Raw genomic sequence first — 24,144 nt, forward strand, 5'->3', positions numbered from 1 at the left:
TTCAAAATCTCTGATCTAAATCTCACGTATTTCAACTCTGTTATTTCAATTGACTTAAATGGGCTTGAATGCAGACTCAAATGGTTTCCTGTAACTTCTTCAATTATTAGCAATATTCTAATTTTTTTCTGCATGTCATTTGCTAGTTTATTTAAATTGCACATCAAAGGTAAGTTTTACATGTGTATATTGTCAATTTTTACTTTAGGTAAGTAATTTACAGTTGCTCTTTAAAATTATTACAGTGATAAAATGTAACAATTAACTTCATATGCTGTTTGGAGTCAGAATTTGTAAATACCTTGTCAGTTATTTCTGATAATGGTATTTTACTTCAACATACATAAGTTTTGTATTATAAGGCAGCCTGTAAAATAGATCTGTCTCATCTGCTAAGAAAAAAATATAATCCCAGTTTTAAATCTTAGCGAAAGGTGTAAGTCTTCCCTCACCACTGCTTTCTTCCTTATGCCTACCAAACTCCTAAAGCTTGGAATTTGCTTTCTACATATATTTGGGCTTTTATAGCTGGGGAAGTGGTTTGCTTTTACCAGGAGCAATGTAGATAATAGAAACATAAATAATTCCCACCTCACCCCCCAAAAAAAAATCTTCTGAATTTTTAAAGAATAGTAGTAATAAAGTAGAGAATTTGAATTTAATTTAGAATTAAGTTAGAGAAATTAGATTAAACAAATGGCATTTTTCTTTTTTTTCTGTTGTTCCATGAAACTGATCACAGTTGTGATCAGCTGTAATGAGTGTTCCAGGGATCCTGACTACTTCTGACGTGAATTCTACTGTATTGTGAACTTCGAATGTTGTGACTGTTTCTACTAGATTCTGTAATGAATTTATACCAAGAGCTCAGTGACAGAAGAGGTAGTTTGAGCCACATTGCTCTATACCATGCCACCATAAGCATACAGACTGCTGGTGTGAGGAACAGTTCTTGGAAGGAGTTTGCAGTACTGCAGTAATTTTACACCTGTTAGTGGCTGTTACTTCTATTTCACAGCATTTGTCTTCTGGCTTATTGGAGATGAGAGTCTCCATTTGAATTGGAGCTCCCTTTCTGTAGTGCTTTGTTTTTATCCTCTTATTTATTAGATCCGTTTTGCTCTCTGTGTGCTGAGATGTTAGATTTTCCTGTTCTCTTCTCAAGTGATATTTGTATAATCCTTTCTTAAAAACTTAGTGTGATGAAAATTCCAGTGTGTGTTTCAGTATATGATTGTGTCCTGAAAGATTTCCTAATGCCTAATCGAAACCATCCTTGCTGCAAATGAGGTTAGCTTATCGAACTGGTAGAGGAAACAGCTACTGATCATTGTAAATTTTGCATGGTGATTGAAGGACTGTTATTTTGTGCTCCTTTGCTTAATCACAGGCATTGAAGTTGCATTAATTTACTGCTTTCTGTAAACCTCCTAGTATCTTCTTTCTAATAAGTCCCTCTACTCTCTCTAATCTTCTGAAATTCTAGTGCCATGGTCTAGAAATAGTTATTCACTTGAGGCCTCACATGTCCCCAAGCACAAGGAACAGTGACTTTTTCAATCATGCTCGTACATCTTGAAAAAGTGGTGCTTTTTTGCAGACATTGCTTGACTGACTCATTCTCTCTTTGTAGTGTGCTGTAATTCTTTAGGATTCTTCTCAACAATGTTTTTGAAATCAGTTGTTCCATAAGGATTGCTGAATAGTTTGTCTTTACAACTTTTGTTACTTTACAAAAATCACGTTGAATTGTTGTTTATAAAAATCCTTTTTGATAAATACCTCTGTCTCCAGAAGTATTTTAACACTTGTCACCTGCAAAGTTTTAAAGTGCTCATTCTACTTAATTGTTCTAATTTTTAAGAAGAACATTGAATAGCTTTGGAAATTAGGCTCCTCCAGTAGTGGGATTGAGCTAACTACTAAAATTCAAGAGTGAGAACTTGGAGTCTTAGTGGGTAACTCAGTAAAAATGTTTGCCCACAAAAGCAAGTAGACTGTTAGAATTGTTAGGAATGGACTGAAGTCAGAGAGAAACAGTCATTATGGAATTATATAAATCACGTCCAATGTTTGTGGTGAATATCCTCTGCCGTTCTGGCCTGGCCCCTCATTTTCTAGTGATCTGTAGTAGCACTGTAAAGGGTAAGAAAAGGAATACAAGCATGACCAAAACTATGAAATTGCTTATGTACAAGAAACATTTGAGCAAACCAGGACATTTGAGTATAATAATTTGTAACATTTTTGTTAGCATAACATGCTGCCATGTTACACAGTACAGTAATAAACTGATTGATTGCAAGCTTAAAACAGATAAAAGGAGGTAGTACTTCAATGTTTGATTGACTTGTAGTAGTACTCTGTGATGTAGAGCATTGCAGATTGTTTAAGTATGTACAAGGTAAATAGAGATTCCTTGAATCTCAATTTTTCAATGAATAAAAAAGAAATTCATTCACAGCTATTAAATGCAGAGTCAGTACTTTTAGTTAAGAAAAATGCAGTTGCAAATCTCTGTAATATCAGTATTGGGGAAATACTACAGTTTTGCCTTGGTGTTGCATTCCTTCTCAGATATGGCCCCCTATAACATTCAGGGCGTGGATTCAATGGATTTTTTTGTGTGATCTGTGTGGCTATTCTTATGTGTTCAACAGGTCCTGTAAGAGTAAAGAACAGAAGTTCAGCTTCAGTGTGCCTTAAAGCCACAGCTTGTCTGTAGAGCGTGATGTTACATATGGTTTTGTTCTGGTGGTAAATTATTTTGTAGTAGAAATAGTTGTTTTGTAAGAATTTCTGTTCAAAAGCGTTCATTCAATATACAGGTGTTGGCCCAACATTAGGTATTGTGTATGGTACATTTGCTTTCCTGACCGTGTATCACAGCATAGCTTCTTCCACTCCCCAGCATTTCTGTCGTACATCACTTCTCTAAAGTTTTAATTTTTCAGTCTCTTCTGTGTTAAGATGGTGGACCTCAGATGAAGGGCAAATAGGATTTTATTAACTACTGGGTTCATTGTACTGGTGTGTGTGTTTTTTGATAAGGTTTTTCTGATACAAACCAAGAACAAAGTCTGGCATGTAGTTAATAAGCAAATTCTGCTTTTGAGAAGTTGCTGAATTGTTCTCTAATTGACAAAAATAAGTATTTTTCTTTGGGGCCCAAGGGAGGAAATTTAGGCTGGTAGCACCATGTAATACCAGGGATATTCGGAGGAGGAGATCCTTAAGAAAGCAGTGGAAAAGCACTCTGAAGCAGTAAATTGTATTGTAGCTTTGACATTTGAATGAAGGAGTAATTTTTCATTGCACAGTGTTTTGTTCAGTAAATCTTCATAATCACTGAACTTTGTAAGGAAAAAGTCCCCTAAAACTGAATAGCTAGCTTCAAAAGGAAAAATCCAAATTCTGATCTGCTAAATGAAAAGCTGCTTGTTTCTCTTCATACAGTAGCCCAAACTTGAAAATTTTAATTTGGCTGTAATTTTTTATTACTCTTTACTAAGTGAGATCATACTTTATTTTGTCTTATTCAGGTCCCCATGGGAAGCACCAGTTGGGGGGTTAGTATTTGGTGGGTTTTTGATATAGGGGTTTTTTTATGTGTAGAGTGAATCAGTTGGAACTGTGCTAACCAGGATAGTCACACGAAAAACAGTTTGCCCATGGAGGCTGTGGATGCCCCAACCCTTACAGTGTTAAAGGGCAGGTTGTATGGGGCTCTGAACAACTTCGTCTAGGAGGAGGTGTCCCTGCTCATGGCAGGAGGTCTTGGGACTAGATTGTATTTAAGGTCCCTTGTAACCCTTTTAACATTCTATGATTCTGGAGAAAAATCAGAAGCACATAGCCTGTAACTGCAGAGAGGCAGGTTCATTTACTCGTTGTCAGACACAGTTAGCCTGTGACTGGGAGGCATAATCCTTTTCTCTCAAATACATCGTGAACCTGTGCATAGGCATAGTCATAGGATGTACATTAAAGGTAACTTAGTATGTGGTAAATGTGAGGCCCTCAATATTTTTAAGTTAGAAGAAAAAAAGCTTCAATCTCATATACAAAACCTAAGTAATTTTATTGGTGAATTACTGGTATTGCCCATATGAAATTATTTTAACAAAACTGATTAAATATGAATATATGGAAGATGCTCTTCAAAGGCTGGTTTTAACAGTCCCCTCTGGACAGATTTTATTTTAAATAACAACATGCTTTTATACTGTTTTATTTTAAATGCAGGTGAACCAAGGAAATTTGACCCGAAGTTCAGAGGACCTATTCATAACAGGTAAATATCATAACTCACTCTTTTAAATTCTTTTGGTGAACAGGGGTTAAAAATTATTGTTAGCAAAACTTGTGAATTTGATTCTGCAGGTCTTCTAAATCCAGACCACCATCTTTACTACCCTTGAGGATGGATGATTACTAGAGAGTATTAAGCTGTGTGCTCTTAAGTCCTTTTAGTTTGAATGCCAATTCTGTGTGCCTTGCATTGGCTAGTATCTGCTGTCTAACGTGTGTAGTGGTTCTGATACGCCTCTTTGTGACAGAGCCACCTAACAGAACAATCTGACTTGACTTCACTTAGTTCTATGCAATGCAGATGAAAGCATGTTACCACTTAGAAGTTTCATTAGTTTACAAGCAGAGTGTAATTGCTCAGAAAGCATCTAAGGAAATCATAGAATCATTAAGGTTGAAAAATACCTCCAAATCATCAAGTCTGACTTTTAATCATGGGCAATTTTTCAGTGTTTTTCCAGATGTAGAGAGCTAAGTTCTAAACTAGCATTTACTGCCGTTACTGAGAAGAACAGATTAGAGAACCACAAGTTATTTCAGTTTTACTATTCTCAGGTGAAAATTTGTGACGGAGAAGCATACTACAGACTTGTCATACTGTCATTTGAACACAAACACACTATCCTCGTATATGCAGGATGTAGTTCTTCCTCTCTGAAAGCTAATAATTTTAGAAATAAATAGAAATACTTGTGTAGGGAGTTTGTCCTAGTTTGTGAAGTATCTTTATGATATTGCCAGTGTATCAAGCCAAACTTGAGCGGTGTCAGAACTGCTTCTGAATGAAGGATGGGAAAATGAGAAGCATTGTTTTGGCATTACTTCTTCAATTTTGAGCAGTTGTCCTATCTTAGGTTACTGTCATATTGACCCTGGATCCTGAACTACCTCGGCCTTACCAAAAGTTTATTTCAGTGAGATGATAAAGCTGTTCCTCTCTAAAGAAGTGTCCACACTTGGAAACACATTTCAAGTTCTCCAGTTCTTTAAAAAATCTGCCCTTTATCTCTTTTATGTTAAAAATGTTTCTCTGTAAGAGGAAACATAGATTGGAAAACAGAAAGAATGGCAGATGCTAAAAATGAATTCTGAGGCATATGTCCTGTAGTATGTCTTGCTGCTTATATCATCACTTGTATGATAAGCAATCTCATGGGTTCCGTGTTGTAAGGTATTACTTGTTTCAACAGTATTTAAATCTGTTCCTCAGTATGTTCCGTTGTCTACAGCAAAAAAAGCATACACATTTATTTGCTGGTCTTGCTGCAAAAACAGGACCTTACACCTCAAACGTGAGTTTGTGACTAAAACTTCTGTGAAGTGCTGGTGCAGATATCTTATTCAGATGTTAAAATACCATATGACAATCAGTGGTTTTGAAGGTTCATATTAAATACCTTATTTTTAAAAAGTGTTTCTTCTTGCCTCTAGGCACTGCACAGACATTATTTGCTGTGTGATCTTCATAGTTGTCATTCTGGGTTACATTGCATTAGGAGTTGTGGGTAAGTAAATAGAGGTATAGTAATGCCTTTTCATATAGAGGGGAAGCAGCTTTCTGAATGTTAGAATTTTTTGTTGGAATGTCCCTTTTGCTTATATTAGTGCAAAGCTTTCCTATCAATAGGTAATGCCTTTCATAGAAGCAAGTAATGAATTAACATTCAGTATCTATTGTAATTCACAGAAACAGACTAGGTGAGGCTGGAAGGGACTGCAGTGGGTCATCTGGTCCAACATCCCTGCTCAGAAGGGTCATCTCAGAGCATATGGCACAGGATTATGTCCAGATGGTTCTGGAATATCCCCTGTGAAGGAGACTCCACACTCTGGGCAATCTGTTCAAGTGCGCAATCACTGCACAGGGAAGAAGTTCTTCCTCATGTTCAGGTGGAACTTCCTGGTCTCAGTCTCTGCTCATTGCCTCTTGTCCCACTGCTGGGTCCCCAGAGCAGAGCCTGGTTCATGCTCTGACCCTTCCTGTGCACAGGGTCACCAAGGCCTGAGGCCCCTCTCAGCTGGGGCTCCTCTCCAGGCTGAGCAGCCCCAGCTCCCTCTGCCTTTCCTGGGCACTGAGATGCTCCAGGCCCTTCCTCACCTCCGCAGCCTCCGCTGACCCCGCTCCAGGAGCTCCATGTTCCTCTTGTCCTGATGAGCCCAGAGCCAGCACTCCAGAGGTGCCTCACAGGACTAAGCAGAGGGCAAGATCCCTCCCTGACCTGCTGGAAATGCTCTTCCTGAAGCACCACAGGATCCCATCAGCCTCTTGGCCCCGAGGATAAACTGCTGGCTCAGAGAAAGCTTGTTGCCCCCCAGGTTCCCAAGGTCTTTCTCTGAAGAGCTGCTTTTCTGCAGGTAATCAGGGAGAAGTTCAAAGCCATGTTTTTACTGATTAAAAAAAACCCTCAAAATTAAGTGTGTTCAAAAAAAATGACATGGTTTGGAAAGTTTGCAGTCATAAAGTAACTGTGATGGAAAATTTCAGGTAGCAGAAGCTAGAGAAAAACAATTTGGGTTGAGAGGAGCCCTGAGGAGAAGGAATTGGCAATGCAGATTGATAAAGTTTGGGCATGAGCCAGCCATGTACACTTGCAGTCCAGAAAGCCAAATGTATCCTGGGCTGTGTTGAAAGAAGTGTGGTCAGCAGGTCAAAGGTGGGGATTCTGCCGCTCTGCTCCACTCTTGTCAGACCCCATCTGCACTCCTGCATCCTGCTCTGGGGCCCCCGGCACAGGAAGGACATTGACATATTGGAGCATTTGCTCCAGTATGTCTTCTTCTCCTCAGAGGAGAAGTGCTCTGAGGACTGGAGCGCCTCTGCTATGGAGGCAGGCTGACAAGTTGAGGTTGTTCAGTGTGGAGAAGGGAAGGCTCCGAGGGACCTTGGAGCTCCTTCCAGTGCTTAAATGGTCTCCAAGAGAGCTGGAGAGGGACTTTGCGCAAGGACAGGAGTGACAGGACACGGGGAAATGGTTTCTAAACTAACAGAGGGCAGAGTTAGGTTAGAGATTAGGAAGAAATTTTTCCCTGTGGGGGTGGTGAGGCCCTGGCCCTGATTGCCCAGAGAAGCTGTGGCTGCCCCATCCCAGGAAGTGTTCAAGGTCAGGCTGGAAGGGACTTAGAGCATTGGATTGCTTTCTTACAGTTTAATCCATATCTTAGTAGAACTTACTGTACTTTATATTTTAGTATTTCATTAGGAAATCTACTAATCAGTACTCTTCAGTGTTGATCTACAAAGTATAAGATGTTACTTTAGAAGTGATACATTTTCATGCTAGCTAATTTTAATCATTAACTGTGAACACTTGACTAATACCTTAAGAGGTATTGTGTATTTTGCAGCTTGGGTGCACGGGGACCCCAGGAAAGTGATTTATCCAACTGACAGCTATGGGCAGTTCTGTGGTCAGAGAGATACCCTCAATGAGTGAGTACTAAATCCATTCACATATCTTTATTACTCGTGCACTGTGAATAAGATGCAAGGTTTCAAATCTCTATCAAAGAGACAGTGACACTCTTACTGTATTTATTCCAAATAAAGCTCAGAAATTTATTAGTTTCCCACTGCAAATCCAGATCCCAATTATTACTGTAAGGCAGTTGTTTGTGTCATTTAGAGAATATTTTTTGTAAGGTATGAATACAGCTTAAAGATTGTGTCAGCAGTTGCATAGAAGGTGACTAGCTGGCACAGCTTCTAGCTGCCAAAGTTTGGATAATTCATAACCTGTTGAGTAATTCTTCATCCGCCTTGGGATAAGAGAAGGCTTAAGGCATTGTAGCCTGGGCTATAGTTTTTGTCAACATGCAGCAAATAACAGAAAAGTCTGTAGTGGAAGGCTCTTGTTTTTTATCCTGTGCCGATAGAGAGGAGACTGAGTAGTCTGGGAGACAGGCATCTGTAACTACGTCATTCTTGGATAAACAGGAGGTAAATAGAGCTAAATGGCTCTATTTACTTGTCTCTGTTTTTCAGTCATTTTAGATTTTGATTTTAAGAGTTAAATTAGTTAGTTGATACAAACAGAGTGCTTACACATGAAAATAGTTGCTCAGGGAAGAAAGATGTTGCATCTATGTTTTCTTTGAAAATCTAAATGGTTTATGAAACAGAATTTTAAAAAGGTTTGCTTTTTCACTCACTGTCTTCCTTTCAAAAGGTAAGTTTTAGGCATGCTTTATGCCCTTGTCACTGTCAAGAAGCTGGATGCTATGCTAGTGTTTGACAACAACTCTTTGCTGCTTCTTTCTTTCTCTATTTAGTTTTCTGTGGAAAAAATTTAGGAAGCCACTGTCCAGAGGGCAGTTCAGGTGGGGAGGAGCAGGAAATAGAGACTGGAACAGAAGTAGAGCTGGGGCTATATATCCTCTCAAGTTTTTTTACAGGGGAAACAGGCTAGTGAAAGAAAGCCTGTTCCACCCTCAGACTATTCTTCACAGCAATTTTTGGAGAGTCAAACTTCCTGAAGAGGAAAAACAAGGAGGAAAAAGTTGTAGTGGCATGTGTGTTCCCCTCACTGCACCACTTCTCTGTTCCCCACCTCGCTGCCAATTTGTCCTTGTCCCCTCTGTCACCAGTAGGAAGTAGTGGTCAAATGACTTTGGGAGTGTCAGACACAGCTTCGATATCTTGTGTGATTTGGAGCCAGGTGTTTCTCTGTGATTCTTACCATTCACTCCCATTCCATGTTTCTGTTTGTTACTTGAGTCTTCCCTTTAGTTATTTCTTACACTGATATTTTCAGTTTGTATTTACAAATGACCCTCCTTATATAGAATTGCTGGAAAATAATACTGCTACTGAGACTGCATTTTGGCATTTATTTGGCACATTGAGGAGATTCTTATAAAAATATAAATCAGAAAACACATAATAGAACCTACCAGAAAAGCTGGAGTGTTTATGGCAGTAGGCCAGGATACCCCACTGAAAGAGTCCTTCTAGTTCCTGGAATGGGGCTGAGGATGTGCTTGTGAGGCTTTTGTCAAAACCATTGTTTTTCAGATTCCCTGAAAGTAAGCAGTGTGAAAGACTAACCTAGAGCTGTGGTATTCTGAAGTCCCCAAGGGTTTAGTCTGAGACATTTTTTCTTGGAAAGTAATCACAATATTTTTGTTTTTTGAATCTTGTCCTTGTAACAAGTATTTTCAGCAATCTCACTGAGGAGTAGAAAAGACAAGTTAGAAACAAAGCCAACATTCACAGCTTGTACAAAAACCCATTTGAACTCCAGTGAATGCAGTGCAGTCAAATAAATTCTTTTTGTATCATCATGAAAGTCTCTGTTAGACCTTTTCATGTCTTGTTGTAATCTGTCCACTAGTTGACTTGTAATCTCTGAATTTGTTTTGCATTCTACAGAGCATAATGTACTAATGGAATACAACAGTTTCATTATACAGAATACAGACCTAATTCTCAGTGTGTGTTTTCATGTGTTATGTATATATTTAAACTTTCTTTTCTGTTGTCAATATCAGCAAGTGGACTAAGACAAAAAAAAAAAAAGAATTCATTAGTGGTTTTGAGCATAAATACCATCCAGAAACTATTGAAGAATGATGACATTTCAGTCCAAAATTGTATTCTACTAATTTAAAGAAAAAGCAACTAGTGGTGGTGAATTGGTTTTGCCAGGATGCATCTTTTCTTAAACAGTGCATAGTAGAATATACCTCAGTGAAAACAAGTTAACCTTGTAAAAAATGTCAGGCAGTTGAGTTAAATGGAGTTTGAATGTGCAGTGGTGCTATATAGTGTCTTTGATAGTATTCAGCAATTGGTGGGAGTCACGTGCTGGTGGGAGAACAGAGGATATGTCCCAGACTGGGGGATACAATTAGCTGTAGAAGCAGGATTGATGTTGAAGCAGGAAAGATAGAAGAGGGGCAGCCTTGTTAGCCCAAGCACCCTTCATTGTTAATATTGCCATCCTGCTCACAAGACAGAGCTCCCACTGTGCTGCAATGCCATGGTGAAGGTCAGTGGGGGCTCAAACACTGCTTTGTGGAGTCTCTTGCATATCACAGAAGCATAGAATAGCGTGAGTTGGAAGGGACTTTAAAGCTCATCTCATTCCAACCCTCATTCCATGGCCAGGGACACCTTCCACTGGACCAGCTTGCCCTGTTTAGCTTGGCCTTGAATACTTCCAGGGATGGGGCAGCCACAGCTGCTCTGGGCAACCTGTGTCAGGGCCTCACCACCCTCACAGCCAAGAATTTCTTCCCAATATTCTATGTGAACCTACTCTCTGTCAGTGGGAAGCATTCCCTGTTGCCCTGTCTCTCCAGGCCCTTGTAAGTAGCAACTCCATATTTTTTGTAGGCTCCCTTCAGGTTAAATGTTTTGCAGGCTCCCTTCAGGGAAAGCCACAGTTAGGACACCCCTGAAGCCTTCTCTTCTCCAGGCTGAACAATCCCAATTCTCTCAGCCATTCCTCATGGGAGAAGTGCTCCATTTCTCTGATCAACTTGGTAGCCCTTCATAGTCCATAGGGGGACATATGCACCATTTATTTCTTGGGGTGCATATGCAGGGGCACTGCATAACCTTGACTAGCTGGCTTTGAAGTTTTGTTTAAAAAGGGCAGGTCTACTGCCATATTATCTTCACTAGAGCTATCTGATAATTTTCTGCCATAGTGAAGACTAACATGGCATTTTGCTATCTTCAAAACCCAACTCTTCAAATCAAGAGATCTTGGGTCCTAAGTTTCCAGCAAATCCAGACTTAAGTGACAGCTGCCACAAGGCTCCAAGTTCCAGTAGATGTCAAATATGTGGGACTGACAGACTGACGCTTATTTATATCAAGGGGGATCTTGTCAGTGTTATTAGTAGATGCTATTATATTCTGTTTTCTGGACAACTACTTTTAGTTTCCAACCATGAAAAGCTTCTGATTGATTTTGGTGCCACCTTCTGATCAACAAAAATTAGGCAGCTTTTACAGTGAAGCATTTGCTGATGGTGAGTTTGCATGCACTGCATACACAGGATGTTGGTGGTGCAGAGAGTATGATGTTTTTGCAGGGTTATTCTACAAACATCACCCTCTCAAGGCAGGACTACAGCTACATGGATTGTTTCAGCTTAAAATCATGCTGCAGATAAAAATGTGTCAAAATTATCATTCTTTAGAGCAAATACTTCTGGTTTCATAGATGTCTTGATGTGAAACATTCAAGGTCTACTTGGGATATGTTTTTGTCTTGTATCTGCAGTAGGGATGTTCACAGTAATAGACCTTTAATATCAATGTATGCTACAAATTTTGGAATGGTAGGATGTATAAGCACCTATATTTATGATGATTATTATCTTATATCCATTTCCATAGGAACAAGACCATTTTGTTTTACTTCAACATTCTGAAATGTGCCAGCCCCGTAGTGTTAATAAACCTACAGTGCCCTACAACACAGGTGAGTTAAAATGTAGAGATAAAATATTTTCCCTGCATCTTAGCATGGTGCTTAAAAATGAGACATGTATTTGTTTGGATTTAAAAATTGTTGGTAATTTCCTTTAAAATACAACATGGTTGTTTTATAAATTACTTTCAGAAGCACACTCTCTGTAGTGTGTGACGGTCAGAAAAATGAAATGGAAATGCACGAGATTGTATATTTTGGATAAGAGTAGACAAAAAAAGTCCTCTGACTTGAACACAACAATTTTTTATTTATGAATTCATCACAGGCAGCTATCCAGTAGTATTCAGTGCATGCAGAAAATATTGATTCATACCTAAGGTTTTCAAAGCTGAACATGTTCAAAAAACTATGCGTATTGCTAGTGACAGGATTATCTGGGTGTGATTAGAGCCTATGGCTCTTTTAAAAGTGAAGATTTTGAAAGCTTATTCTTGCCTTATGTCACAATCTGTACTCTTTTGTTGTGCTGTGGCTCCTCATGAAATTGTGAAATAAACCCAGTCACTGCAGTTGTGTGGGTTAAGATTAATTTCCTGATCTTTCTTGCAAGACAATTTTCCTGATCATAAAACATGAAAATCTCCAAGAAGAAAGGGCAAGAACCCTCTTAACACTGGCAAGTTGCTGTCAGAATGAAAACTTGCTCCATCAGCTGCAGATTTGCTTCAGGAATCCCCATCTGTCCACATGCAGACATTGACACTGTTGCCCTGCGGTCTTTAGACTCTTTTACTAGAACAGTTCAGTCTGTACAGAAATATGAGGTCATTATGTGGGATTTGACTGGTGCTGTGGTCAAGTTGGCAATGGCCGTGAATCAAATAGAGTGAAATACTTGTTGAAGGAGAGTTTTTGGAAGCAGAGTAGTTGTTGTATTCATTTTCAAATATGCAACAACTCCAAAAATAAGAATGCTGGTTTTGAATGCTGTTTGTTACTGCAGATGGTTAAATGACTGTTCTTTTTGAAAAATGCCAAAGAATTTTTTTGATAATTCATCTTTTGAACTGCAAACAGTTTCCTTTATTCCTGACCTATATATATAAATATAAATATCAAGAGAGAGAACCCCCAAGAACTAAGATGAGAAGAGCTTCAGTTCTTGAATAAGACTGGATTTGGAAACTGTTATTACAGTCTATTGGATCCATAGACAGCACATTTCACTGCCTGTTTCATAGATAGCAAACAGTTTATAGTAAAGTGTGGACTTGTTAGTCACCTGTTGTCCCCGCAAGGACAAAACTCTTCTTTCTTTGTTCCTTGGCCTGGGGGTAGTCCATAGGACTGAAATACTCATAGAGAAAGACTTTCTTGCAGTATCTGCCATGTTGTAAGGATTAATACAAGAGCTCTTCCCAAAATTCTTTTTGGTGAATTACTTATGACGGATTGCCCTTTACATGAAAGACAGTTTTGGTGCATGATGTCTCTCTGGTACTTGGAAAGCAGAGCTTTGCAAAGGGTGTTTGGATAGCACAGCTTTGGAAACAAACTGCCTTCTAGAAAAGGCTGAAACTTGCTGTAAAGATGGAATTCAAACCACCTCACACTCTTAACACTGAGGAGTCAGAATGTCTGTCCTTAGTGTGATTCCAGGGACCAGCAGAACCTTCAGAGTCTGTTCATCAGGGCAGCCCCTTCTCAATATCCTAAATCTAAATCACAACTTCTCAATGGATGTATTTAATAAACCCCAGTCCTCACCAGATTTCTCACATACATCCAGCTTATAACAGCTATACCTTGAGTCATGTGGGCATCATTCTTGACGTAGGCAGGCATCCCCTGGCTTTGTAAGTCCATTCTTAGTTTACAGTTAAAAGTCACTTTTGAGTGATTTACACCTAACTTGACAATATTTGTATAGATGTAATTGACTGAAGAGGTTGTGTAGAAGGATGGAATAACAGTACCTGAGACTTTGGATTTTAGTGAGACTTTCTTTAAATAGAGTTCTCCTTATATATGTAGTAGAAAGAAATTGTACATATCCTGTGGAAGTAGCTGTCACACCACCTTGCTCATATATACTGCTGATGATAGCTACAGAGGAGGACCTGAGAGGTTTTTCTTGCTGCTCAAAAAAATAATACTCTTTTCAACAGACTGGAAACTCTTCTTGCCTATCAGAATGTGTAGAACCTAAGAAGGTATAGAGAGGGGCTTGATGTGCCAGGTATGAGGAGAACGCACTTTGAAAGTGTTTCCCATCAAAGAATTCTAGAAGTATTCATTTAGGGAATCAAAAGGAGAGCATATCTTTTCTGAATCCTGCCGTAAACATTAGTGAAGGCAGTGGCATTTTTCTTGCTGTTTCATTACACTGACTTCCCTTATCCTTCTCTGCCTAGAGTGTCTTTACTTACTTTTTTCTTTTCTTGCAGCTTTGTGTCTCAAAGTGCCCAGACAGGTTTGCAACCTACATTGATGTTCAGGCTTCCTACAGATATAGACCAGATCAGTGGAATTACTTCAGACAGTTCTGCAAACCTGGTTTTAACAATCCTCGCAAGGTGTGTATGTATCTGTAGATGATAAAGTACATTTTTTCTTCAAGCAGTATTTAATATGCATTATTTTACTGAGCTGCATCAAAGATCTGAATTATTCTAATTTCAACATATAAGGAGATGTCCCATTTATGTGATTTGACAGTTGTTTAATCCAGGCTGATGGTCTTGAATGCATGCTAAACCTCCACTCCTCAAATGATTGCTGTTAGCTTAAAAGACTACCTGCAGCTACCCATGCAGTTGCAGTACTGCGGCAAGTAGTAGTATCCTTTAGTACTTAAGTACCCCACAGCAGCAGAGTATCTCAAACCAATTCTTAAGGCTCCTAAATCATCTCTAGTGATTTGGAAAATTAGCTAAGAAAATTAATCTGTCCTTCATATAACTCATTTTGCACTCAAATGTACTGCATTACTTTTCCCATCTTTAAAACGTCTTGCAATTCAGCTATATTAATTGGATTAAATTCTTACTTTTCTTTAAGTGAAAAGATGAAGAGTAAGCAAGGAACAATTGTCCAGTCAGTTCTGGTTTAAATGCTGATCCAAAGGTCTTTTATATCGCTAGAAAAGAAAAGAATGGTCTTTTCCCAAGTCACAGTGACAGTTTGGATCCTTAGATATAAATGTATCTTGCAGCTCCACCAGTGAAATTTGGGGAGGAGGCTACAAAGCCCAGTTTGGGGCATTGCTTCAGACTGAGTGAAAAACAAACATACTGTTATACTGTTATTCAGCATTCCTATTTTTCCCCTTTTTAGTCTGTTGCTCAAGTCCTACGTGATGAAGATTGTCCTTCGATGATCATTCCAAGCAGGCCTTGTGAGTGATTCTACTTCTTACACACATCTTAGCAGATTGTGAGCATTCATATTAAAGCACAACTCCAGCCTGAAATGTGTTTTGCAGCAACATCACTAGGAGCTGTTTGTTACCTGACATTCACATTCATTCAGTTTTAAAGTATAAATCAATTCAATTTGAAATTATTTTTTCTAACAGTCATCTGGGAATATTCAGCATGTGATCAGGTCAAGCTGAGCTCTTTCTTGCACTTGAATGATCACTGATAGCAAAAGCTCTTCAACTGAAATTGTGCCTTCCAAAACAAGAGCAAGCGATGCCATCGGCATAAAGAAAATGCTACGAATGTTGGCCAGGTGTTGAAGTTCAAACAATACTTCAGCCCAGTTACAGTGCAGCTCTCGTTTCAGTGCAATGCTGGCTATGCAGGACAAATGGAGGAATTCAGGAGCAAAAAATGTCACTATGGTCAGCAAGTGTTTCTAAGTAGATAACCTCGTTTCTCAGAGCTCATCTCGGCTGCACAAGTGTAGTATTGACCCAGAATCCTACAGAAGAAGAAATTGCTCTTTATTTTTGCCGTACGTTAAAGTAGGGATCATGTAAACCAGGAGCACATAATTAAAAGGAGAATATATGGATTAAATGTTTAAAACATAGTCTGAATTTGTATGAAAACTGAAGTACTGACCCAAAAGACATAAAATAATTTGCAAAGAAGCTCATATATTCTTTTAGACTACATCAATGGGCAAAGATTATAGCGGGAGGAAAAGATATGTTAAGATATGTTGCTTAATCATTTAGTCACAATAATTGCTGGGGGAGATACATCAGACTGAATATTGACCCCTGGCATCAGTATTTGTTGGAATCTGGTAAGGAAAGCACTGAATGGTTATCTGAAGTACACTTCTGATGGAGGACTCACCTGCTCTTCTCTTTGAAATGAAACCAAGGATGTTTTGCAGCAAATAACAGGGCAGAGTAAATGAGTATGCAAACATCTCCTTTTCTCACTTTTTTATAATCTCCTCTTCCCTCTCTCTAACCAGTTGTTTCTGTCTTTTTTCCATTGCTTCATCTCCAAGAATATCTAGTGATAGTGGCTGGTACTGGAGCTCATCTGGCATATAAGGAGAATGACACTTACTGTTATTATATTGGTTTGGGGCTAATATGATTCATGATCAGTCAAGTTGAATCTGTCCTTGGGGGCTGGTCTGATTATTACCATAAAGTGGCGTGTTTGAGAAGTTGCAGTTTTCATGAGCTGCCCAGATACTGACAGAGAGTAAGTTCCACATTTATTACAAATTCTTAAACTCCTACCTATAGTACTGTTGTTATTTGGTAGGACCTAGAATCTCCAGTTGAAATCTATGATCCCACCCTGCCTGAGCTTAGACAAAAACCTCAGAGCATAAAAATCATAATCTTGAATGCAACAGCTCTTCCAAAATTTGTCAAAGTCAACATACTGCTAGATAGTCAGTTGAAACACAATTGACTGTGAATCTGAAATTATTTAAATATGTTGCAGAACACACATGATAAAAGCAGAGCTTGACATGAGATGTAATATGCAGGCTTTGTTTTGATATTTTGAATAGTTCTGAAGAGATGCTTCCCAGACTTCTCCACGAAGAATGGTGTGTTGACCGTGGCAAATCAGACTACATTCAAAGATGGAAGAGGGAAAACAAGAAATGTAACTGATCTCAGGGAAGCTGCAAAGTAGGTTTTACCCTTCTTCAGTGTTTGTTGGATTCTGAGATCGCACAATAATTCAGTAATTTAAAAAAATCAGAATCTGTTGTAGCAAATGACTGAGGGTACCCAAGCAAGGCTTGGTAGTAAATGGTCTCTCTGTGCTTGAGCACTTCCGAAGTTCCATTAAGGAAATCCGGTACTGTGGTGTGCAGAAAGGAGCAAAAAGTGCAAAAAACTCAAGTCTGATGGTCTCAGTCATTTTTTTTGAAATAATTTTCCTAGCAAAAATAAGTTTTGCAAGGAAAGTTACATGAGGTTCAAAATGTAATCCTCGTGCTGCAGGACTCAGGCCAGCCAGGAATGGCCTTGGCTATGCTGTTCTCTGTTGACCTTTCCACTACCATGAGTTGGCCTAGTACTCTGGGCATCTCACCTCATCTGAGTGCTCCTGCTTCTGGTAAAAAGTAATGTATTGGGCTATTCTTCAGAAAACTATTATATGGGCAAGCATTCCGCAGGATAGAAAAACAGTTCCATGAAGTTGCTTCACTGACCTGTTTTCTGGTTCTATGCTATTAGCAGTCCTAGAGCCACTACTGTTTGTCCCTTGGTACATTGCAGATATTGATAGTATACACTTGCCTTGTGACGTAATAAGCAATCCTGACAATAAAGCCTTTTTAATTAATTTTTTTCAGGACATGTATAAACATTCTTATGCAGATTCTTTCTTTGCTGTAACTGTGATTAATGTTGGCTTGGTGACAGAACTGGAGCTGAAAAATTGTAGTATACTCTTATCACTACCAAAGATATTTCAAATTCTTTCTCTGATCATATTTGTTGTTTAAATAAATTCTCCTTTTCTACCTGAAACAAGCTTTTGTTTGATTTTTCTTTTCTCAGTGGCATCAATAATGTCCTGGATGCAAGATCAGTTGGAATGAAAATTTTTGAAGACTATGCCATTTCGTGGTATTGGATTTTAATGTAAGGGGTTTTTTTGGTACTTTTAGTGTTTCCAGACTAATTTTGGAATGGACAGGAAATAAAAAAATAGATTGTGTATCTATTTGGTACATATTCTACTTTAAAACTCAAGGAGAAACTGTAATTTCCTTTCATCACAGATGATAATAAGATTGTTATTTTTCTGTGGATGAGGTAAGGATAGTACAGCATACATAGAGTGTCAGTTGATCTGGAATAGCTTTTTAGTGTCCTGCCAGTCAGAAAATCAGGAGGAGCAGTGTTCTGTTGCAGCACCCATGTTTGTAGCAATTCCAAAACTGAAAAATCTTAATTATTTTTCAAGCCAGTTGCAGTTGCCAAGTATCACTAGTACATATATAAAACAGATAGTTTCTAAATTTGTGCAAGCAATATTCAGTTAAACACGTTATAATCCCTAAGTTCAATATGAATCCATAAATCCAATGCGGCAGGCAAAGCAACATCAAGAACAAAAATTATTGAACAGTATTAACTTGATCTTGCAATTAATATTAATTAATCACAAATTAATTAAAATGGAGCACCAAAACAAGAGAAGTAGCTACTTTGCTGAAGCAAATATGGAAGTATTTGTGAACTCCTAGCCCATTAATATTGGTTTTGATGGACCAGTGTGTTGATCTATTTAAACAGGAACAGAATTCGTGGCCAGGTGAGAACCTTTAACATGCACATGTTAAGCATACATTATTTAATCCTGAATGCAAATCCACAGCATTTAATACATACTTTAGATAATAATGTGGAGATTTAGTCAGTTCAGAAACACAAGTTGTCAGCTTTTAAAGGTGTTCAGTCACTGGTGGAAAGACAGCTTTCTCATAGTCTGATACTCAGCTCACAATATTTAGTAGCAGGAAACTCAGATATTCAGCAAGCTTGGGTCTCTCTATCTCTTACTGAAATCAGGCTTGTGGTACAGATTCTTTCAAAGGAGATACCACTAAACACACTGGACAGAGAACTGACCATTGTTTTGAACAGAAATTCTAAATATTGAAACAAGTTTCCACATTTCAAATATGGTATTTTTTTGTAAGGAGTGTTGCCACTTCAAAGTAGTTGGATAGAATTTTCTTCACACTTTTCACCAAATGATAGCATAGATCAAATGATTTCTGGACAAATGTATTTAAGTGCCAGAGTTTGGGTGAAGTTTTTGGCAGTGAAGGCTTGACACTGAAGGGAGGCTGGATTAAAATTTAAATATGGAATTGTTGTAGTCTTTTAGCATACCTGAAAAGAACTACTGCTTCAAGCCTCAGTTGAAGGGAACTGGTGTGTTGAAGACAGTTGCTACTGTGTACTCAGTTTTAGTGTTACTAGGACTCATGTATAGCTAAAGATAACTTTAGATAAAGGTAATTTACTGCTTTCAAGATGGAGCTCCAAAACTACAACTTTTCTTGAGGAATACATTCTGAATATCAGTAAATCATTCAGAAAGAGAAAATACATCAGGCTAGGAAGCCATTAAAGAGGTGGGACTTAAGGCAAACTCAGAAAGGTTTAACTAAATAAGCTTATGGGATTTTTTTATTATCAGGCTGCCCCATTTTTTAGCTTTGGTTGTTGGCTAAATAAGCTGGGAACATTCAGAAGAAAAGTTACTGAACACAGTCAAGAAGGGGGTTTAAATTTTTTTGAGTCTGTACTAATACAAAATTTGCATGTAACACCTACTAAAAATAATAAGACATTAAATGTTCTTTGAAGCATCTGAGCTGGATATTTGTTTGATAGGAATAATATTCATATTGCTTTCTTCATAGTTGTTTAGAAAGCCATGCGGAGTGAAAAAGCCTTTTGCAATAATTTTTTCCTTTCTGACTTGCTTTCTATTAGTGAAATGAAAACAAATACTACATTACATTACATTATATTACATTATTATCTTAATGAAGAAAAGGGCACTGTAGATGGCTTTCTTAGGGACTCCATAGAAAGGCTCTTAACAGTTTCTTTCTATGCATCATAGTGCCCTGATAATTTCCTCTTCTGATTAGTAGAAGCAGTGATGAGTATAAATTATGTCCTCCTAACCTCCTGATGGTTTTTCTCCTAAATTTAATTCTTTTTTTTCCTAGGAAGCTTCTAGAATGTTGTTTACTAACATTGTTTCTTTGCAAGCAGGGATTTTCTGTGGAGGACATAAACCAGCAACTTCCCCACACATAGGTATTCCTCCAATTTAACTTTCTGTACTGTAGATTAAACTGTGGCCTGAAAAAGGCAGTGAGTTTTTCAGCTGGTGTAAGTGACAAAAAAGGCATTTTATTAATCCCATTCAACCAGCCTGAGAGCCTAGTACACATAAACATTTCAAGCTCTGCTCTGTGAGATCATCATATATAAGCTGTTTGTTTGTAATGGCAGATAACAGCCATGAGAATGTATTTCATAACGAAGATTTTGAAATGCTTTTTTACAAATCATGCTATTATGTGAGATGAAGTGACCCTCATTTGAAGTAACAGGAATGCAAGAAAGTGAATAGATTCTTACACTCATTTTCCATGTGTTTCTGTTTCTTCACTTTCTAGTGGACTGTTCATTGCAATGATGCTGAGTCTGCTGTTCCTTGTGTTATTGAGGTTCACAGCTGGGGTTCTCTTCTGGATTTTCATCTTTGGTGTGATTGGAATTATAGGTTATGGTAGGTGTAATTTTCTAGCCTCTGAGACTATTTTTTCTTACTGCTTAAGTCTGGAAAATCAGTAGTTATTTCAATTAAATGGTACAATTGGGTGAATTAATGCCTACTTTTAGACACAATTAAGTGAAAAGGACATAAATGGCAGCTAAATGCAGTAAGAATCCAGCTGTGCTGATACTTAGCAGCAGATGTAGTAACCTGCATTACCTATGCACAGTATGCTTAGTCTGCAATCACTGGTACTGATATTTCTTTCCCATATATATGATATCATAATTGGCTAGTCTCACAGTGATGCATTTTTGGGTTTTGCTTACCTGACAGGCTTATACAAAAGCAAAACATTTGGCTTGTAAGATTTTTTTTAATTTGTCTTTGCACTCTTCATACACTCTCCTATTTTATTGATTGTTTTTTGAAAGGCATCTGGCATTGTTACTGGGAGTATGATCATCTTAAAGGAATACCTGGATCTGACCTCACCGTTTATGATATTGGATTCCAGACAGACTTCAAAGTGTACCTGCAACTGAGACAAACATGGTTAGCATTTAGTAAGTGCCCTTTTACATTTGGTACCTGTTAATGGATATTCAGGAAAATCAGTCAGTGTCTTAATATACTTTCTGCCTTGTTAAATCTCCTCTTCTACACATTGCTCAGAGGAGAAAGCAGAATTCCCTTTCTGTGTATTGCGTAAAAATATGCTTTTTTAAAGGAAACTAGTGTATTTGTAAGGGGAGAGAATACAATCAAACTAGTGATAAGAATGAAAGAATCTTTTGTTATGAGCATTCTAATTCCTGTGTGTTCAGTCTTCACCATGGGGAAAGCAGAAGGCAATAATTAAGTTCATCATGATGAAGTTGTGCAAGGAAGCATACTTTTCTCTCTCAGATTATTTTTTCTCCCTCTTTCAGAGCCCCAGAAATGAGATTAATAACTCACATTTATAACTACCCTTCCTTTGTGTCTTAGAATCATAAAATATGCCAAGTTGGAAGGGGCCCATCAGGATGATCAAGTAAAGCTCCTGGCCCTGCACAGGACACTCCAACAATCCCACCCTGTGCCTGTCAGTATTGTCAAAATGTTCCTTGAGCTCTGGCAGCCTTGGGGCCATGACCATTCACTGGGGAGTCTGTTCAGTGCCTGACTCTTGGGGAAGAACCTTTTCCTGATCTCCCACCTAAATCCCCCGACCCAGCTCTAGCTGTTCCCTTGAGTCCTGTCACTCACTGGTCATGAGAATGAGAGGTCGGTACCTGCCCTTCTAGTTGCCCTTGTGAGGATATTGAAGACCACAATGAGGTCTCCTGTCAGTTAATACTGAATTTTCTTGGCATCTGATCTAAGACTCTGGAATGAACCATTTTAAACAAAATCCTACTGGAGCAAGACAACCTGCAGCATACACGTTCCCACCAAGAAAGGAGGAGCAGAAGAGGGAAGAAATAACTGTTGAATATTACTTGCACTCCTGTTACTGCTCTGTTAGAAGACACACAGACTTTTAACTGATGATCAGTGGATGATAACCAAAAACTCTGCCTCTCCCTATTGGTAGCTAAATTAATAGAACAGTAGCTTACTGCTTAAATCTCCTGTCTCTTCTTTATGTCGTCATTTACTTCTGTGTTGGATCATTGAGCTTATGAGGCATCTTCTATATATATTGTCAAGGCAAAGCTTTCTAGTGTGCTCTCACTAGAGAATATTAGGACTTTATTATGCTTTTTTTTTTCTGGTAACTCTTCAGGCTCTTCCCCTGCCTGATTCTTAGCATCCAGTGTGTAGTTTACCTAGAGTTTAGTGTCACTTTCACAAGAATAAATTGCGGTACTCAGGAATTAAATTGCTTTTCCAAAATCACCCAGCAAAGTAAATAGTTACATATCCTTGGAAAAAAACGTAGTTAGAGTCCTTAGTCAGAGTCCTTAGTCAGAGTTTAGAACTCATCATGTACTGACATTGCTTGCCTTTTTCACAATGTTTTGGACAAGTACATTAATCTAACAGAGCCAAATTGGAATGAGAGCAACTTCAAAGAAACCTGTTTATATATTCCTTCATGGGGAAATGGCATTGAAATGTATTTAGCAAAAAGTTTGTTCTGAACAAGGTCTGTGGCTCTTAGCACCACAGCAGTCCCTTGTCAGCTGCAGTTCTGTTGCCAGGGGTAATACTTGAGATTGCAATTCAACATCATCTGTGACTATTGGGTCTGGTATTCTGAGACTATGACTAAGCTGTGGGACCTGAAGCCAAATCTCATCTTCCTTTGCAAACCTTCATATAAGTTCTTGGATACTTAAGGGTACTGTCCCTTCTGTCTTCCTCTCCCTCCACAGAACTTTGTTTCAGCTGGAGGACACAGGTCCTGCTGCATACAATAACCTGCCCCTACTGGGCTGGTTTAAGTGTTGCCTAATGAACGGAAGCACCGAAAATAAATGGATATGTCTCAGAGTCGGAGGATGTGTGCTTCAGGCATTAACGACTCAGTCTTCTATAGATGAACTTCCCAGAATTTTCTTACATTCTACTGAAGAAGTAGGTTTTGAACCAACACGAATAGAAAGCAGACAGAAGCAGACTAGTGAAATCAGAGTTATGATTGAAATACTGCTTATAACTAAGAGCTCTCAGCTCTCTTATATCAGAGCATGATTCCAGCAACACAACTGGAAAGTGAAAGTAATCTGACCAGGATGGTCCTATCTTAATCTCTTTTTTTTTTTTAAACTCAAATTATGTGAAAGGAGCTCATGCCAGGTTAACACTCAAACAAACCTTTTGATTTTAGTACATCTACATTTTAGAACAATGTAGATCAGAAAAATGCACCCTCCATAAAAAATTTGACTCTTCATCTCCTGTTTTTTATTATCTAAATACTACAAATGAGCAACAGTCTAGCATGAACAAATGCTTGTATTATGAGCAAATTTCTTGTTTATGGAAAGTACAATTTGTAAAGGATGAACTGTATCTAAGGCTTGATACTGCAGTCACATTGAAGTTAATTTTTATCTTTTTCTGAGTTGTATGTTCCGTTTTTCTCTTAAAAATATAAATATCAGGGTCATATACATTCTGACTAATTCACTGCATATAGAATTTTTTTTCAATGGGACTTATAAACGTATGAAATGGAATTGAAGTTTGGCAGGTGCGCTTGGAGAAAGAACTGCTCCGGTAGAGAATTTTACGGAGTTCATGAACAATAGTTCAAATTACAAGAAAAAAATTACAGAAGCAGCATATTGGTTTGGTTCTTGATAAATCTAATATCTTTTTTTGCTTGTTTACAGTGATAATACTTTGTGGTGTTGAGGTCATAATCATTCTGATGCTGATCTTCCTAAGAAATCGGATTCGGATTGCTATTGCACTGTTGAAGGAAGGTAGTAGGTATGTTTGTCTGATTTTAGTATATGTTGAATTTTATTAAATGATCTTGAGAATACACTCTTCTTGAACTCCATCTTGCTCTACCAAGGGCAGAAAATTGGGGTTTAAAATACAGCACTGCATTTGTTGAATGAAGCAGGTTCAGCAAGGAATTCACAGGAGGCTTTCAAGGAATATCAGTTACCTTTTAATGAGGTTGTGCTTAATAGAGCTTTCTCTTTTAAAGTAAGGTATTTCTTATGTTTCCGCTTCTTGCCGTAAGAATATATACA

At 38.2% G+C, this 24,144-nt stretch overlaps 1 protein-coding gene across 1 annotated transcript in view; it reads left to right on the forward strand.

Moving 5' to 3' along the window:
- The window catches only part of SLC44A5 (solute carrier family 44 member 5), a gene marked incomplete at its 5' end in the record, with an annotated part of 61,304 nt that overhangs the window by 23,630 nt on the left and 13,530 nt on the right, over positions 1–24,144 (forward strand). The window contains 11 exons of the mRNA XM_084210999.1: positions 4,246–4,294; positions 5,743–5,816; positions 7,657–7,741; positions 11,660–11,744; positions 14,144–14,272; positions 15,033–15,093; positions 16,689–16,812; positions 17,695–17,778; positions 20,346–20,458; positions 20,881–21,012; positions 23,773–23,872. Coding sequence (XP_084067125.1) covers positions 4,246–4,294; positions 5,743–5,816; positions 7,657–7,741; positions 11,660–11,744; positions 14,144–14,272; positions 15,033–15,093; positions 16,689–16,812; positions 17,695–17,778; positions 20,346–20,458; positions 20,881–21,012; positions 23,773–23,872 — 1,036 coding nt within the window. The remainder of the gene's footprint in view (positions 1–4,245; positions 4,295–5,742; positions 5,817–7,656; positions 7,742–11,659; positions 11,745–14,143; positions 14,273–15,032; positions 15,094–16,688; positions 16,813–17,694; positions 17,779–20,345; positions 20,459–20,880; positions 21,013–23,772; positions 23,873–24,144) is intronic.

The sequence above is a fragment of the Fringilla coelebs genome (genome assembly GCF_963513975.1).
Source record: "Fringilla coelebs genome assembly, chromosome: 9".
Classification (NCBI taxonomy): domain Eukaryota; kingdom Metazoa; phylum Chordata; class Aves; order Passeriformes; family Fringillidae; genus Fringilla; species Fringilla coelebs.